This window comes from Arachis hypogaea, chromosome 2, assembly GCF_003086295.3.
Source record: "Arachis hypogaea cultivar Tifrunner chromosome 2, arahy.Tifrunner.gnm2.J5K5, whole genome shotgun sequence".
Classification (NCBI taxonomy): Eukaryota; Viridiplantae; Streptophyta; class Magnoliopsida; order Fabales; family Fabaceae; genus Arachis; species Arachis hypogaea.
In genome coordinates, this window is record NC_092037.1 from 12175344 (window position 1) to 12195015 (window position 19672).

At 34.8% G+C, this 19672-nt stretch overlaps 1 protein-coding gene across 1 annotated transcript; it reads left to right on the forward strand.

The window, feature by feature from the left end:
• The first annotated feature begins 15108 nt into the window (after positions 1 to 15108).
• LOC140176557 (uncharacterized) lies at positions 15109 to 16473 on the forward strand. The gene is made up of 2 exons (XM_072208081.1): positions 15109 to 15746; positions 16050 to 16473. The coding sequence occupies exons 1-2, from the start codon at positions 15109 to 15111 to the stop codon at positions 16471 to 16473; spliced, it is 1062 nt and encodes a 353-aa protein (XP_072064182.1).
• The last annotated feature ends 3199 nt before the right edge of the window (positions 16474 to 19672 follow it).

Genomic DNA, 19672 nt, shown 5'->3' on the forward strand with positions numbered 1-19672 from the left:
CTAAGTCGACTCGACATTATTAATCATAATGATAATATTTGTGTTTTATGTAAAAAGAATATAAAATTTGTTCATCACCTATTTTTTGCCTGTGTGTGGTGTGTTTGGTTGAAGTATGCTGATAGAGCATGGATCATTTCGAGAACTGTTAAAGAGTTCTTTGAAAATTGGTCTAGTGTACCAAATTGCAAGATAGAGCAAAAAATATGACCGAAAATTTTTTTTGCGATAATTTAGAATATTTGATTGAAGCGAAATAGCAGAATTTTTTAGAATTTAGAGACAAGTGTTGAAGAAGTAAAGATTAGGTCCTTTTTGCATTACAAAAAATGATGTAGAATGAATCCGTCTGGTTTTAACCATAAAGTCAACAATATATATATCATTAACCATAAAGAAGGTCAACCCGTGTGTGCTGGCAGCTGAATTGAAAATTGAGAACAAAACCAAGTGGGGATTAAAACAAAACAAAAAAAAAGTGTTAGAAAGTAAAGATTTTAACTTAATTTATTTTTTATTCTATATTCTATAAATTTAATTTATTTCTATAAAACTTAGTTTATTAAAGCTTTCATAACAATAAATAATAGATAATAAATGAAGAAAATAGATATAGTCATTATTTAATTGATAATATTATTTCTAGATTACCTTTATAATTTTTTTCATTTTCAAAAAAAATAAAATAAAATTTTATTAACAAGTGTCTTAATATCCTAAAAGAAACTTTTGAAAGAAATAGAAAAATTTATTAAAAAATAAAAATTTTATATTTTTAATTCAATAGATTAAACAGCTAAAAAATTACTATTTTTAGTGCGTTCAATAAGTGCTTTTATATTAGAAAATAATACTGATGAAATATATATAATTCGAGAAATTACACAAAAATAAGGCGACAATATCAAACTCAAATAATGTGATAATAATATAATATCACATCCTATAAATAAGTTATTAAAGATTCGTATTGCATTGGACTGAATTGGATAAGTTAGGATAAAGTTTTTTTTCGTTTTAATATATGTGATTTTATTTTAAAAATATTTTTAATGTTTAATTTTATTTAACTTTATCTTTAATATTTTTTATTTAAATCAAAATTATTTTTGAACGTTTAAAATTTTGTCTTTAACGTTTTAGATAGAATTAATCTCCAAGATAATTGTAAAAATATTTTTAAAAAAATTACAAATATTATGAAAAAAAAGCATACTTTTCCTGCTATTATTATTATTATTATTATTATTATTATTATTATTATTAGTAGTAGTAGTAGTAATGCAACGCGAATGTATAGTAGTAGATATTATATATGAAGACTTCATTTTCTGTTTAGACCAAAAAAGAGACTATATTTTAACGAATATATTCATAATCAATCACGAGTTTTGTACTTTGTATTCTTAGATATTATGAAGACTTCATTTTCTGTTTTAAATTGAAATTCCGAAGACAATTAATTAACTAAACTATATATATAGACAAATATTCTCTTTAAACAAAATCTACATATCTTGAAAAAAACACAAATAAGGAAATATATTATTTTTCAGTTTCTGATGGTTAGGCTTGGTTTGGTAAAGTTTTTTGGAGAGGTGCTTGTGCTTTTTAAAAGCTCAAACTCTTCATTTTGTGTTTGATAAATAAAAAAGATCATGTGCTTGTGCTTGTAGCTTTTAAAAGATCGGAGTACTTTTGAAAGCACCTAAGATAAAGCTTTTCAAAGTTGGCTTGTGCTTTTCAAAATTTAAAAGTCTAATATAACCTCATATGTTAACTAATTTTTAAATTTAATGCTTGCATTTATGTCTATTATAGTATTTTTAAATTTTAAAAGCTATTTTATCAAATGCAATTGTTGTTGCTTGTGATTATTAAAAGCAATTTTTAATTTGATTTACCAAACATAAATGCTACAACTTTTAAAAAGTCATCTTTTAAAAGTTAGCTTTTATAAGTTACTTTTGAAAAGTAAAAGCTTTACCAAACTAAGCCTTAGTCTAGATTAGGTAAATTCTTTAAGGAGATCACTTCGATAAAGACACTAAAAATATATATTTTTTTTTTAATGTTTACATGTGTTATTAATTGGACATTTTTATTAAATTGGTGAATAGTTTATTTTTTAATAAATCAGAACAAAATTAGTTTATTATAATAACAATAATAAATCCAATTGTTTGTATTAGAATTATTAGATCCGATTTGATCCGACCAATTTATACCATCTAAAGTGAATCATGTTTAAATTTTTTAAAAGAAAGATAAATATATTTCTAATTTTTGTTTTCTTGAAAACAAGAAAAAAAAACCATGATTCAGTGGATTATGTAAATCGATCAATTCGAACGAATTTAATAATAATTGGGTTTATTGTTATTGTTATAAAAAAATCGATTTTATTCTAGTTTGTTAAGAAATTTAAAAATAATCGGTTCATTAATACGTCTAATAATAATGCGACACATAAATGTCTTTACAAAAAGACGTTTTATGCGTTTTTATGGGAGTCCTCCATTTTTTAAATAAGCTCCTTTGAAAAAAATTAAAATATAAAGACTTTTGTTAATAGTAGCTTATAAATAAGTTATTTTGTATTTGGATTTTTAATTATAGAAGTACTTATTTTAAAGTTGTAGCGTTTGGATAAATGACTCAAAAAATACAATTTTTTAATACAAGAAAATGGATATTAGAGTAATGATGATAACAAATACCTTTTAATATTAAATGTTAATTTTACATATCCTAATCCTACTTGTTTTTAAATGGCTTATATGTTTTAGGTATATTTTCGGCCACCATCTCTTCTTTATATATTTTCTTGAATATAATAGTATTTTGTTCATTTTAAACAACTTTAAATTTTCTTTCGAACTTGCCACTTTCATGAATTTATTGAGAAAGAACATAAAAAAAATTAAACAAATATTTTGTCATGAAGAGATACATAAAAAGTGGAGATATTAAAAAAATAAGGGAATGAATCTATTGAAAAAGAAATGGTAGAAGGCCAACATTTCTAATAGATGGAACATTGCGTGAAAATAGTAGAAGGCCAGTATTCCTAATAGATGGAACATTGCGTGAAACATTTTTTACAAAGCCAATAATAAAAGTAACACAATGGTCTTTTTTATTTTGAAGTCAATTTTTTTAATGAGAATAATAAAATAACTTCTGAGAAGGAAAAAATCATATTTTTTTATTTTTTCAAAAGCTCTCAATTGATTTCTCAAAAAGTTAAAAGCATTTCTCAAAAATGGTACCAAACATCGCGTAGTATAACTTTTCATAACCAAAAAATTAAAAAAAATAGCTTTTACTACTTTTCAAACGGCTTTTAGTTTTCTATTAAAAAATAGCTTTTTAAAGCCATTTTTAAAAAAAATCTTTAAGAAATTTTTTTATATATTTCATATTAAAGGAAATTTTATTTAAAAAACATTTTAGATACAATAATATCAAATATTTATTTATTTATTTATTATGTTAAATATTTTTTGTAAAATAAAAAAATATTTTTTAAGAGATAAAAATTGTAAATTTAATAAAAAGATATTTGTTATTTTTATTTTTACTTAAAAATGATCAAATATACTAAAATTAAAAAAAAAGATTTTTTTTAAATATTTTTCCATAAATTATGTGCAAGTGTAACTTTATAAAGACCGAGTCAACTTATTTTATGTAAGGGCAGTGGCAGTTGAATAATGAATAGTGGAATGCGACGTGAGTATAAATTTGCAGGTTTCTTTAGAAGCAGATGTATATACAAACTTCATTTATCATGGGCATATTCTATTATACAAATTAAAGTTGTAGAGAGAGAAAATATAATTTTTTTTTGTAATTATTTTTTATTATTTTATTATTGTTCAAAATATGGGTTTTAACTTTTTCGATCTTTCTTTCATCTCATAAAAAGATTTATAACAATAAAATAAAATAATAAAAAAGAGAAATTAAAATGAAATTTATATTCTCTTTGTATACAACTTTAATCGGTATAGTAAAGTATCCCTCACCATATTCTTAAACCGATCATCAGAGTCCCTTTAGTTTCTTGTTCCTTTGTTTCAAGGCATGTTGGTTTGCATCACGAAGCACTTCACTCCCTCTGATCTAGTGGTAATCAAGGTGAGCTAGCTATCCATACATCAACTTTAACTGCTTCTATGCTACTGATCTAATTACACACTTTTATTTGTTGTTGATGTCTTGATGATGCCGTTTAATATTTTCCAATATTTTGAAAACCAACCAAAGAGAACGAATCATGTAAGTCATTACTTCACACATCTAGAAATTTAACCGGTTTGATGAGAATTTAATCGAAGTAGAAGTTTAACCGGTTCAGTCAGACTTCAATTATTAATATTCCTTTTACCATTAAATGATGTTATTCGTTACTATTTTAAATGCTAATTATTTATTATATCGACGAACTATAACTCAAATGACATATGTTTTCCATACTCATTTAGAATAGGGCTGGAAGTGAGTCATGCCAATTCATGAGCCAGCTCGAGCTCGACTTATTAATAGCTCGATAAACTGAACTCGTGAGCTGGTGAGCCGAGTTTGAAATTGGATAAGTTCAGCTCATTAGTTTGTGAGTTGACTCAATTATATATGTAATATTAAAAGTTTGGATTAAATGCATATAAGCTATGCGTATTAATAATTATATATATATATATATATTAATGTTTTTAATTGTTTAAAATTTTATAGTCATTTTTATATATAATTTTGATGTAGGACATAAATAAAAAATTTATAATTGATAGATAGACAATATATTAAATTTATATTTTAAATATTTTTTAATATATATAAGTTATAATTTATTGATATAGAATTAATTATAGATTATTGATATGACCAGTAAATATCAGTTACGAGTTATAGCTCGGAAACGCATGGTCCTCAATCGTAACCGACCTTTCTTAAAAAGTAGCATTAACTTTTAAACTGATAACGTCGGATATGTGATTAAACCTCTCCTCAGGCGTTACAATAATCAACCTCGCCCGCACAGATATAAAGGGACGAGGAGATAATCAAAGGTAAGATCATCTTCCCATGAAAAATAGCTTTCACATACATACATCCTTTTGCTAACTTAAGCATCGGAGTGCCTTTGCAGGTACTCACCCCCCTGTTCGGGTCAACCGACGTATACCACATTTCGCTGGGAAGGATCGCCGACCTTCGTCAAGAACCGAGTTATATCTCTACATACTCAGGCAAGAACAGATTGGCGCTAGAAGGAGGGCCTACGTTTGAGATATTCCCTTTCGAAGGCCCTTAATTCCCTAACATTTGACGATGGCCGACGTACCTCCCCCCACCCCGTCCGAGCTTCTTCGGATGGTAACTGAGCTCCAGCAAGCAAATCAACGTATGGCTGAAGCAAATCAGCGCATGGCCGAGGAAAATCAAAGAATGCAACAACAAATTCAACAATTGGCTAATGCTCGCTTGGAACATAACAATGATCGTCGCGAACGGCAAGAAAATGACGAACGACAGTCTGAACCAACCCATGTCTCGGAAACACCTCAGGACGATGATGCAGATCATCAGAATGAGGATGCTATACTCGAAGACGAGAATGATGAACGCGATAACTCGGCAGGACCTTTTACGGCTGACATCATGAATTTTTGACTGCCCAGACAATTCACGTTACCGACAACCTTAACTCCCTACGACGGGCTAGGGGATCCTAAGCAGCTCATTAAAAAAATTCCGATCTATTATGATCATTAACGGGGCATCCGACCCCATTTTATGTCGTTGTTTTCCTTCCTTTTTAGATGGACCCGCACTTGACTGGTTTTTCTCTTTACCTGCAGATTCTATTTCGCGCTTCCAGGAACTAGCAAAGCAGTTTGAAGACCATTTCGCAGCATCAACAATTTACCTGCATGATTCCGATTATCTGACTACCATTAAGCAAGGTCCGCAAGAAAGTTTGAAGGACTATATTACCTGTTTCACAAAGATCGCCATGCGAATTCCCGATCTTCACCCAGAGGTCCACTTGCACGCCATTAAAAGCGGCCTTCGCCCTGGTAAATTCCAAGAAGCTATTGCAGTAGCCAAGCCAAAGACTCTGGCCGAGTTTAGAGAAAAGGCCAAAGGGCAGATAGACATCGAAGAGCTCCGCCAAGCAAGACGAGCAGAAAAGTCGGCCTTTGCAAAAGACGATGATAAACCTCGGGAGAGCAAGAAAAGTTTCAAGCCCGTGCCTCGCTACGAGTCGTACACTCAGTTCAACACAAAGAGAGATGACATCATCAAGGAAATATTAAATTCCAAGTTAATCAAACCTCCCCGTAAAGCTGGTAGTTACCCTGAGACAAAGAATGTTGATAAATCCAAATACTGCACATTTCACCAAAAACATGGCCACACAACCGACGAATGTGTGATTGCCAAAGATCTCCTGGAGCGCTTAGCGCGGCAAAGACACCTTGATAAATTCATTGCAGGACACATGCAAAAACGTCAAACTCCAAACTCCGACCAACCTGCAACAACCTCATCGTCTAAAGAGAAAGACAAAACCCTGGCTCAGCCTAGAGGGGTGATTAACTGTATTTCAGGAGGTTACGCTGGCGGAGGAGAGACAAATTCGGCAAGAAAGCACACATACAGAGCTATGTTGGCAGTTGAACAATCTCCCAGCAATCCGTAACCAACCTCAGACGTCCCTGAAATGACTTTCGGCTGTGCTGTTTTCAAATCCAACCACGTCAACTTTGACGACCCCGTGGTGATCTCAATTCAATTGGAGACCTTATAGTTCGGAAAGTGTTACTTGATCCAGGAAGCAGTGCCAACGTGTTATTCTTCGCCACATTCCAGAAAATGAAGCTCAGCACTCATATCCTGCAGACTTACTCGGGAGATCTAGTCGGATTTTCAGGGGAGCGAGTCCCTGTGCTGGGATTAGTGTGGTTACAAACCACACTCGGTGAGCAGCCCTTAACTAAAACACAAGATATACAATATCTTGTGGTTGATTGCTTTAGCCCTTATAATCTCATATTAGGTATACCTTTTTTAAATCGATTTGCTACTATTGTTTCAACTTTTCATCTTTGAACTGGAGAACTACATGAAGCTCGGCAATGCTACAATATCAGCCTAAAGCCGATTAAAAGAAGCAATCAGGCACGTGTCAATTCAATACAATCTGGACAACCAATGTTAACTGAGCTTGATCCAAGGGCCGACTTTGAAGATCACCCTACACCAAATGAAGATCTGACAAAAGTTACCCTCAACGAGGACCCAACCAAGTTCACCTTTATCGGAATATCCATCAACAATGAGGAAAAACAAAAGCTGATCAATTGCTTACGCCAGAATGCTGACCTATTTGCTTGCACCTCGGGAGACATGCCGGGCATAGACCCATCAGTGATCACACATAAATTAGCAATCAATCCAACGTCTCGGCCAATCTCCCAAAAGAAAAGGAACCTCGGAACCGAGAAGCGATTAGCATCCATAGCAGAGGTTAAAAAGCTCATTGATGCCAAGTTTATTCGAGAAATCCGATTCACAACATGGTTGGCCAACGTCGTAATGGTAAAGAAAAATAACGGTAAATGGCGCATGTGCGTCGACTTAACTGATTTAAATAAGGCCTGCCCTAAGGATGCTTATCCTTTGCCGAGTATTGACACTTTAGTTGATAATTCTTGTGGCTATGGTACCTTGAGTTTCATGGATGCATACTCTGGTTACAACCAGATCCTTATGCATCCATCAGACCAAGAAAAAATAGCATTTATAACGGAATATGGTAACTACTGCTATAATGTTATGCCTTTCGGATTAAAGAATGCAGGTGCAACTTACCAGCGACTCATGAATAAGATCTTCGAGAAACAAATCGGCCGGAACATCGAGGTATACATCGATGACATGGTCGTTAAAACAAAGCTCGGCCATCCTCACATACAAGACCTCGATGAGATATTTGCACAGATCAGGAAATACAACATGAGGCTGAATCCCGAGAAGTGTGCGTTCGGAGTCCGCGGGGGCAAATTCCTTGGATTCATTCTCACAAGCCGAGGTATCGAAGCAAATCCAGAAAAATGCCAAGCAATACTAGACATGCACAGTCCAACGACCATAAAAGAGGTGCAACGTTTAACAGGCAGATTAGCCGCTTTGTCCAAATTCCTCCCATGCTTAGCATCCAAATCACACAGCTTTTATCAATGCCTGAAGAAAGACAAAAAGGTCTTTACATGGAATGAAGATTGTGAAATAGCGTTCACCAATTTAAAGCAACTCCTTTCAAAACCACCTGTTTTACAGAAGCCTAAGCTCGGTCAACCACTATATCTGTATTTATCTATCACCGATGTAGCGATTAGTTCTGTTCTCATTGCAGAAGAGGACAAGCTTCAACGGCCAGTCTATTTCGTGAGCAAGTTGTTACAGAATGCAGAACTTCATTATCCAAGGCTCGAAAAGCTCGCCTTGGCCCTAGTCTTCTTCGCAAGACGACTCCGACCTTATTTCCAAAGCCACCCAATAATCGTCAGAACCGATCACCCACTTCGTCAGATACTCGGTAAACCCGAGTTGGCAGGCCGACTAATTAAGTGGTCCATTGAACTCTCGGAATTTGACATCCTATATCAACCACGAGGATCCGTCAAACCACAATGGTTAGCCGACTTCGTAGCTGAGTTAACAAGCTCACATTCAGAACAGGAAAGCCAAACGTGGACCTTGTTCGTTGATGGTGCCTCAAACTCTCAAGGTTCTGAAGCTGGCATACTATTGGAAAGCTCGGACGGCATAGCTCTGGAACACTCCCTCCGTTTCTCTTTCAAAGCCAGTAATAACCAAGCGGAATACGAAGCCCTCATAGCCGGGCTCAGGTTAGCAGCGAATTTACATATTACCAATTTAACAGTATATTGTGACTCTTTATTGGTTGTTCAGCAAGTAAATAAAAGTTTCTAGACAAAAGATCAGATTTTATTAAAATATCTAGACATTGTTCAACAATTAATAGCAGATTTCACAGAGGTTGAAATACTTCATATACCTAGGGAACAAAACCATAGAGCAGATGTTTTGTCAAAATTAGCAACTACACAAGCACACACTGCCACACTGTTGCAATTAACTCTAGATAAACCAAGCATTGATATGATGCCCATTTTAAGCATTTTGAATAAGGACAGTTGGCAACATCCTTATATTCAGTACCTCCGCCATGGATCTATTCCTGATGAAATACAAGATAAGAAAAAATTTAAAAGACAAGCATCTTTCTTTACATTGCTCAATAACGTTTTATATAGGCGAGGTTATTCTCGACCTATATTGAAATGCTTGGACAGGGCTGAAGCCGACCTTGTCTAATCCGAAGCCCATGAAGGCATATGTGGAATACATTCTGGTGCTCGAAGCTTAGCACAGAAGGTTTTACGAGCCGGGTTCTATTGGCCCACGTTGTGGGAAAACAGCAGAAAGAAGGTCAAGACCTGCGACAAGTACCAGAAGCACGCGCCGATCATTAACCTCCCTGCCGAGCACCTTCATCATTCAGTGGTAATCTGGCCTTTCAATAGGTGGGGCATTGATATCCTCGGCCCCTTCCCCACGGCCTGAAGACAGGTAAAATATTTGGTAGTTGCCATCAATTACTTCTCTAAGTGGATCGAGGCGCAGCCTTTGGCAAAAATAACATCATCTCAAATGATAAATTTCGTTTGGAAATATATCATCTGTAGATTTGGCATACCACAACATATTATCACTGACAATGGTCGACAATTTACCGACCATAATTTTAAAGAGTTTTTGCAGAACTTAAAAATCAGTCAACACTTCTCTTCAGTAGAACACCCACAATCAAATGGGCTGGCAGAAGCAGCAAACAAAGTCCTCTTACAAGCGTTAAGGAAGAAACTAGACATCGCAAAAGGGGCGTGGACCGAACTTATTCCTGAAGTGCTATGGGCATATAATACTACAGCACATTCGACAACTAAGGAAACTCCGTTTCGGTTAGTATATGGCTCGGAGGCGATGATTCCCATAGAGGTCTCACAAAGCTCCATGCGGACGCAAGCTACAAATCATGACCAAGCTCGATCAGCCGAACTTGACCTTGTTGAAGAAATACGAGATATAGCAGCTCTTCGACGCCGAGCATTACAACAGCAACTTGCCCGATGATATGCAAAAAAAATAATTCCTAGAGGATTCCACGTTGGTGACTTAGTTTTAAGAAAAACAGAACAAGCTCGCCGACCTTCCACCCACGGAAAGCTCGCAGTAACTTGGGATGGTCCGTACCGAATATGTGAAGTTGTAGGAAGAGGCGCCTACAAGCTAGAGCATCTAGATGGCCACAAAATCTCCAACACATGGAATGTACACTCCCTAAAGCAATACTACAGTTAAGAACAACAGCACGCTAGTACTCTTTTTCCTATCTTGAGATTTTTCCCAAAAGAGGTTTTTCTCAAGAAGGTTTAATGAGGCTAGCTTATCGACATATAAGATGTCAAGGTACTGTTTATAAGTGATTTACAATATGTTTTACGAATTTTTTATGAGCTTTTTTCAAGTTAAAAGCTATTACCGAACTATCAGACCACAATAACCTTTTACTAAAGGGTTGTCGACAAAATAAACAAGTCGCATTATTCAAACATGAATGCGCAATATTTAGGCAAAACCAAATGCTTAAAGAACAAATAAATACATTCAGAATATCCTTATAAGGTTAAGACAGAATCAAAACAAAAGTTCAGCAGTCATGACCAAAGTTTCAAGTTGATAAATTACAAAAGGAAAAGCTTCTGTTCCAAAAGTTAGAGGCAAAGAAAATCCCTCTCTGAACATAGCTCGAAATGATAAACAGACCAGCAAAAAAAAAAAAAGAAAAGATAACTAATCAGCTAAGTTTTCATCGCCTTCCTCGGCATCTTCCTCATTGTCAACAAGCTCACCATCACGAATTATTTTTCCAGGATCCATACTGGAAAAATCCCCTTCAAGCACAAGGAACTTTGCCTGGTTAACAGCTCGCTCGAACCCCTCTGCAAATGCATCAAGAATGTCACCTTCTTTGGCAATCTCCATTTCTTTCACTTTCAAAGTCAATTCAATAACTCGGTCACTTAACCGACCAGCTCATTCTCCTTCTTCGTCAACAATTCAACTGTCTTTTCCTGACCTTCCTTTTCAACCTTCAATTCACTTTCAACATCAGCGAACCTTTGCTTCAGATCAGACAAAGCCTTCTCTTTTAATACAAGCTCCTCCTTTAAAGTAACAATTGCAGAAGCATCATGTGAGACCTTTTTGTGTTTCTTCTCTTGACTACGCCCGATATTGGCAAGCCGAAAACCCAATACCTGTCATTTGAGAGCCAGTACTTAAATCAGTGTAATATTTTTTGGTATACATCCACAAGAGTCAAAAAGAATTTACCTGCAGAAATTGATCGACCCCTATGTCCCCGACCTCCTCCACAAGAGAAACATCGGTGGACGATTGAACAACCTCATCAGCAACAACATTAAATGGAAACTTCGGACACCAAACAGAAGAGGCCTCTCCTTGATTATTAAAAGCATGCAACTTCTCCTGCTTCAAGGTAAAACTCGACAAATCCTCTAGTAGCAACATTTCTTCTTTACTCTGTTCACCATCCAAATCAGTTTTTCTCTTTTTAAAAACAATTCCTTTTTTCCTTGGAGGTTGGTTAACCTCGGCCCCACCATCCACCTTTTCGAGATTCGAAGAGGAACCCTCAAAATTCTTCGCCTTGAACCGAGATCTTAGGCTTGAGGCCGATACTCCAGGATACTTCCCAGCTAAAAAACAAAACCAAAAAAATGCATAAAATAAGATATATAAATGATCACCAGAACAAACGTGTATAACATTAAAAAGCCTAGATTCACAAAATACCTCACCTAGATAGTCCAACACAGCTGATTTATTATCCTCCCAAGGGAGTAAGTCAGACACAGAAACTAAACCACCCTTATCCACCATTTCAATCAGAAACGATATTATACACTCATTCCGAGCAGAGATAAGCTCAGGGCTTAGTATATGATTAGGTTGACAACACCAGTACATGGGGAATTTCTCCCCTAAGTTCTCATCAAGATAAAAAGGGAACTCCTCATCTACCGACTTCACTTTTTTTAAAATCTTTAAAGGATGACTTATAGAGTTTAAAAACAGAAAAACCTGGAGTGCTATTCAGATTTATCCACAACCCTTTCCAGACCCCCTTGGCTTGAAAAAGCGAAAAGAATAATTCTAAGTCTGTCTCCACTTCAAGAAATTCTATCAGAATTTCAAAGCATTTGATAAAGGCCCAGCCATTAGGATGGATTTGAGAAGGGGCACAGTTCATCTGTGTCATCACATCACACTCAAAACTGGAAAATGGAAGCTTAACACGCAACTCTTTCAAAACGCAACTGTACATATAAAAACTCTCAAAATCTTTCCTTCTATGGAAGACCCGATCGGACCGGTTGCATGGCAACAACTCCAGATGAAACCCTAGTTTCACTATCCTAAACAAACTCACTCTGCTCACACTATCCATATCTGAAAATAGGGAAGCCCGTATCTGAACGTCACTGTCCACCCAGTCGTAAGACTCACTATTTTCAACCTTAGGTAACACTTTCTTCTTTCTATCACTCATTTTCGCAACCAAAATGAACAAAGCTACCTCTGATAGTAAGAAAAGAAGAAGAATTTCACTAACCTCTAGTACTCGTTCTCCTTAAAGGCTTCTGTAGATATCTCCCACTGCAACGAAATAAAAATGCCAAGTTTCCTTGCCATCCATTTAATCTAATCTTTCAGTTCCGCAGTTGAATATCCACCGTTCATAATCAGCCACTTTCAACGGTTGATACAATACATTGGAAATAGCGCACTGTTATTAAAACAATAAATAAACCGCGCCATGGAAAACCACAAACATTAAATCCCACTAAACCTTCCATCTCCTATGCCTTTTCGTATGTAACAAGAAGGACTTAAATGAGCCACGTTAAACTGGGGGCTCCATATGCCGAACTATAACTCGTTAATGGCCATTTAAAAGCTTAACCTGTCTCTTTTAAGTCAGGCCAAGCTTGGGGGCTGTGATATGACCAGTAAACATCGGTTACGAGTTATAGCTCAGAAACGCATGGTCCTCAATCATAACCGACCTTTCTTAAAAAGCAGCATTAACTTCTAAACTGATAACGTCAGATATGTGATTAAACCTCTCCTCAGGCATTACAATAATCAACCTCGCCCGCATAGATATAAAGGGACGAGGAGATAATCAAAGGTAAGATCATCTTTCCATGAAAAATAGCTTTCACAGACATACATCCTTTTGCTAACTTAAACATCGGAGTACCTTTGCAGGTACTCACCCCCCCTGTTCGGGTCAACTGACGTATACCATATTTCGCTGGGAAGGATCGCCGACTTTCGTCAAGAACCGAGTTATATCTTTACCTACTCAGGCAAGAACAATTATGTTCCTATTATTTGAGCCACCTTGTGAGTTTTCGTTGAGTCGAGCTTGAACTTACGAAATAAGCTCAATTATTAATGAGTTGAGCCGTGAGCCAAGCTTAATTTTCGTGAGTCGAGCTTGAGTTTGGTCTAACTCGACTCAACTCAACTCACTTCCAGCCCTAACTTAAAGGTTGCGGGTTCGAGTCTCCCTATTTTTGGTTTAAAAAAATTATTAATTATGAGATTTATCTATTATGTGTTCTAAGAGAACATGTTAAGTTTACAAATTAAAAAAATTTTCGTTAAAAATATAAAAAATTTAAATTTTTAATATATTTATTAAATAAAAATATTTAAAATTTTTTACTAATAATAAATTTATCATGTATCCTTATGGTACATAGTAGTTAAACTCTTAATTATATAGTAAAAACATACAATAATTTTATTATATATTATTTTACTTTATACCCATTTATGTTTAAATTAATTATTTTTTATCATGCATAATTATTATATAAATATAAATGCTACTAAATGTACAAATAAAAAATATCAAATATATGATATTTATTAATTTTTTTTCAATAAATACATATAATATATAAGAATATAATAGAAATAAACTACTTAGTTAGTTATTCAAATTAAAAATAGTTATTTTAATATAAAAATAAAATTAAAAAATTATTATAAAAAACTAAAAATTTATATAATTATTTAATAATAATCAGATTAACTGGTTCAACTAATAATCTAACAATTGAACTTTAAGGATCCAATGATTGAGTATTCTCATTGAGTGAATTATCGGTACGATTTTAATATCTATAATTTTAAATGTGGTTCTTATTTTTAAGTGTTTCAATATATTTTTTTTGAGTTAATAGTCAAATTAGTTTCTGAAAGATAAAATATTCTTTAAATTTGTCTCTGAATGATTTTTTCAATCAAATTGATCATTTAAAGATTACAAATTAATCATGTCTATCCTTCAGTTATTCCACTCATAATTTTCATCAACGATTGATAATGTGAAATGTTAAACTGATAGCATACATGACACATAACATGTTCAATTAGACGATGACTAAATATGTTTACAAAAATCTATCAAATTAGTCACTTGGTCATATTAGGAATAAGATTTTTGTAATTGAGAAAAATAACTAAATCAATAAATTTTCATAAACATATTTAGTCAATATTCAATTAGACCTATCACATATTATATATGTTATCAATTGACGTTTTATAACATCAATTTTTAAAGAAAGTTGTTAATGGAGTGACTGAAGGACAAATATGATTAATTCACAATCTTTAAATGACTAATTTGATTGAAAAAAAATTTTAAGACTGAATTTTAAAAAATATCTTATCTTTCAGGAATAATTTGATTATCAACTCATTTTTTCTAGTTAAGTTTTGAATGTTTGTTATCTTGATTCCTAAAAGTTTATCTTCTTTTAAATTGGACATTGCCTCTCTGCAAGAATTAATATATTTTGATTTGTCGCAATAAGAAGAGAAAAAGCAAATAACCGTTGGATAATGGATGCGGATGGCAGAGATGTTGAAAATGGTATTGAGATTTCCTCAGTGGAACAAGATGCTGAGGAGGCAATATTGGAAGAGATGGCTTGTGCTACCCGACTGTTAGGGGTTGGGCTGCCAATAGTGCAAGCAAATATTCTCAGTCCAAGTGGCATATCCAAGATCCAAAAGGTCCCTGCTTTGTTGCGTCAAAATCCCAACTTTGCTAGCTTCTGTTCACCCGAAATGATGTCATTTGGTCCCATGCATCACCATCGGCAGAATGGTGATCTCCAACTGGGACAACAATTCAAATACCTTTGGGCGTTCCGTTATATTACGCAATTCGCATGCAGTCGAGGTAGACAAGTTGAAGATTCAAAAAGGTTTCTCTATGAAACTGTAACACAACACATACAGCTGTTAAGAGATATGTTCAGTGAGGACGTGACTAAAGGGTACAACGATAAGGAACTAGCACAGATGTTGTTTGTGGATGGATGTGCTTTGCTCTATTTCATGAAAAACGTTGATGATTCAGAACTGGTGATGCTAAAGTTTGACCAGTTGTGGTGTATATGGAAAGATATTATCTTGTTGGAAAACCAACTTCCAGCAAAATTGTTGTACTTACTGATCGGTGATTCTCCAGTTCGGTTGGAAACATTTTTGTTAAGTTTTCTATTCCGCGGCCTACCAAAGCATCCACAAGATTTAGCCACCTTTTTTTGAAGACGAGATGATGATAGTGAAGTACCAACTCATATACTGGACTGTATTCGCTCATATTACTCTTATAAAGGTAGTCAATCCCGAGAAGAGGTAAAGGTACGGTTCCTGTGGTGTCCTGGAATTTGTGTGCGTATTGTTATTTCATCAATAGAAAAGGTATTTCCAGGACCATTCCTTAAAATAAAAAATAAAATTGAATCTCTCTTCCCAAAGATTTATTGGAATAGCTATAAGAACATAGGGGATCTTAAAAAAGCGGGTATTCAAGTGAAAGTAAGCCAAACTGATGAATGGAAATGGCTTGACATTTCTTTCACCTCCAACTTGTTTAGAGGACACTTGATGCTTCCACGGATTGTGATTAATGACCTCACACGTTATCTCTATCACAACTTGATTGCATACGAGATGTGTCCGGATTTTCGTCACGGTTTCGAATTTTACTCTTTCTTTTCTTTGATGGATTCCTTCATTGATGACGCTGAGGATGTAAAAGAGCTCAGAGAAGCTGGTGTCCTAGAAAACTCCCTTGGAAATGATGAAGAAGTGGCCAAATTCTTCAATGAACTAGGCCATGTATTGCTAAACAAGATCTCAACTACAATAATAAATATGCTGAAATCAAGTGGCAAATCCAAAAGCATTGCGTAAACAAATGGAAGACTTGGTGGGCTCAATTATACAACACTTACTTCAATACCCCATGGTCTTACATTACCTTTTTTGCTGTTGTGTTTGCATTGGTTCTTGCTTTTCTTCAAACATTCTATACCTTAAATCCTACTAAGTGAAATTCGTATTAGTCTGATTAAGTATGTATATTGGTCAGTACTAAGTATTAAGGTCAAAATAAAGTGACATCCTCTCCACAATAAGTAAGGTTTGCACCGAACTATTGTGGTAGAAAAAGAAGAAGAAAAATTTTGTTGTGATGTACATTTTTTTCCTTTTTTCTTGTCTTTTTTGTTTTGCATGGTATGTTGTAAACTTGTAGTGCTATGGTGCTATTGAAGTATTGATTCGATCAAGTTATTTAAATAATCAGATTAAATTTGTATAATAAGTTTTTCTTTTTAATTATTCACAACTCTTATTAAACTTTTCTCAAATTTAAAATTCAAAATGTGATGATTTGAATATATCAATTCAACGAGATCAAAATGGCACTGTTATTTTTTCCTTTTTTTTCCCTCTTCGTTGATGTTCTTCTCCTTTCTTCTTTGTTTTTTTTCTTTCTTTTAAATACCAATACTCTCTTTCTCTCTCTATCTCTCTCTCTCTCTCATGTGGTTTATAGCCACTTCTTTTCTTTTTTTTTTAAGTGACAATTAGATTTTCGAAGATTTTGATTTTGGACTAATTAGTTCTTGAAGAAAAAAAGTATATAATTAGGTCTTTGAGGATAATAAATGGTGGACATGTATGTCCTTCCGTCAACGGATAATACGAAATGAAACAGAGTTCTTCATGCATGTATTTCATTATTTACAGTGGTGACGTCGGGACGTCGCTTGGGTCACCAATTTTGGCGAGGTTAACAACCCCACTATGGTGAAAATAGCTAAGAACCCACCTTGGTTGGCTAAGCCAAGGATGCACCTCTTACTCTCAAAGAGCCTAGAGGAAAATAAGCACACAGCTTAAATATATAACTCAATCAATTCAATTCATAAACAAAAGGGGTACATACGCATATTTATACTAGTAGAAAAAGGGGAACTTTCATGACTCGGACGATGTAGGACTAACTCATAACACAATATAATAATATATGCTAAACTAGACTACTTTAATTAACGACACAAACATAAAGATACAACTCTCGCATCATTCTCCCTGGGTTGGAAAGGGCTCCTGCATTATCCTCCCTGGGTTGAAAAAAGCTCATCTTGCATTGGCAAAAGATTTCATTGGTGAGTGCATTTGAAAGATGTGAAAAAGCATAGCTCAACTTGATTCTTTTGACCATCTACATGTTGTAACGAGGTTAATACGATCTTCTTGCCATCTTTGATAAAGGAGTATGTATTTTTGAAACCATCATGAATAGCTCGACAATCATATTACCAAGGACGTCCTAACAGTAAATGACACGCGTCCATCGGGATGACTCACACCATACTTTATCCTTGTATTTGCTTCCCATAGAAAATTGGACACAACATCACCTTGTTACTTTAACTTCATTCTCCTTTTTTAACCAATGCAACTTGTAAGGATGAGGATGTAACTCGGTTGGAAGCTTCAGTTTGTCTACCATATAATTTGAAACAACATTTTCACAATTTTCGCTGTCTATGATGACCTTGCAAACCTTCTCTTCAACGGTGTATTTTGTGTGAAAGATATTGTGGCGTCACCAACTCTCGTCTTCTATTATCCTTGCAGTATTCAAGTTTCGACAAACTACTAAATCTTCTCCAAAATCGGGTGGAACTTCTTCAATAGCATAGTCAACCTCACCTTCCTCCTCTTGCTCCTGAATTGGGTTTTCATTAACCTCTTCTTCGATAAGAGTGATAACCCTTCATTTTGGACAATCAGCAGCAATATGCCCAAAACCTTGACATTTGAAGCATTTCCTACCTGATGATCCACGCTCCTTATTGCCCTAAAAAATCCTGTCTTCACTTCTTGTTGAACATCAAGGATGACTTCTTTGTTCTTCGGTGACTGAGTGTTATTCCTTTGTGTTCTTTGCTTTTCAATCTTTAATGACAGCCTAATGACATCATCCAAGGTCCAATATGGTTGCAACTGAACAACATCAGAAATTTCTGTGTTCAGTCCTCCAAGATAACGAGCAATTGTTTGTTCTTCAAACTCTTGAATGTCACACTTCATAAGCATCTCTTCGAAGAAGTCCATTGTATATTCTTCCACAGATAACGACCTTTGCCTCAAATTATGAAATTTGATGAAGGTATCTTGCCTGTAATGTTTAGGAAGAAACTTACGCTTGAGCGCACGATGTAGTTTATCCCATGTCTTGATCTTTCTTCTTCCTTCTCTTTCTCATTGACGCTTGAGATTCTCCCACCAAACTGGCGTATGCTTCTTCAACTTGATTGCTATAAGCTTCACGTGCTTGTCGTCTGGAATGTCTTTTAACTCAAATACTCTTTCAACTGTGCAAAGCCAGTCGATGAAATCATCTGGTTGGAGTCTCCCTTCAAACTCAGGAACATCAATTTTGATTCCTAAATCTTTAACTTTGTGAGTCATGTTGTGTCGTGCTCTTCGTATGGACAAATATTCAAACGAAGAAGAATTGTCATCACTCTGCCTGCCATGATTATTTTGAGCAGCTTCACATTTTGCAAGTTGCTCTTGCAACTCCTTAACTTGACGGTATAACTCTTCCATTTCAATCTCTTGAGTAGTTCTACGCTTTGGAGCCATCTTTTACTACTATGCAATGAGGTTGACGCTTGGTGTCGATGTTATGATGATCCACAATGATGATGGGAATGAATGATAATCACCAACAGAAGAGAAAAGAACAATATTACCCGAAACTTTGCAGCATACAATTCGTACTGACGACGACTCATACCAACAGCAAGAGAACCTCACTAAGGACCGTACCCACGAACCAAATAAAAATTTACTGGAACAAGTCGAGGATCGATCTTGCTCTGATACCAAAGCATTGTTCAATTTTCTATTTGCCAGCCTACCAAAGCATTCACAAGATTTAGCCACCTTTTTTCGAAGACGAGATGATGATAGTCAAGTACCAACCCATATACTGGACTGTATTCGCTCATATTACTCTTATGAAGGTAGTCAATCCTGAGAAGAGGTAAAGCTACGGTTCCCGTGGTATCCTAGAATTTGTGTGCGTATC

Bases quoted from the DNA above. Each gene is read 5' to 3' on its own strand.
- LOC140176557 (XM_072208081.1), top strand. From the start codon at position 15,109: ATGGATGCGGATGGCAGAGATGTTGAAAATGGTATTGAGATTTCCTCA. The intron at 15,747-16,049 runs GTTGGAAACATT...TTATTGGAATAG, and splicing joins ATCGGTGATTCTCCAGTTCG to CTATAAGAACATAGGGGATC.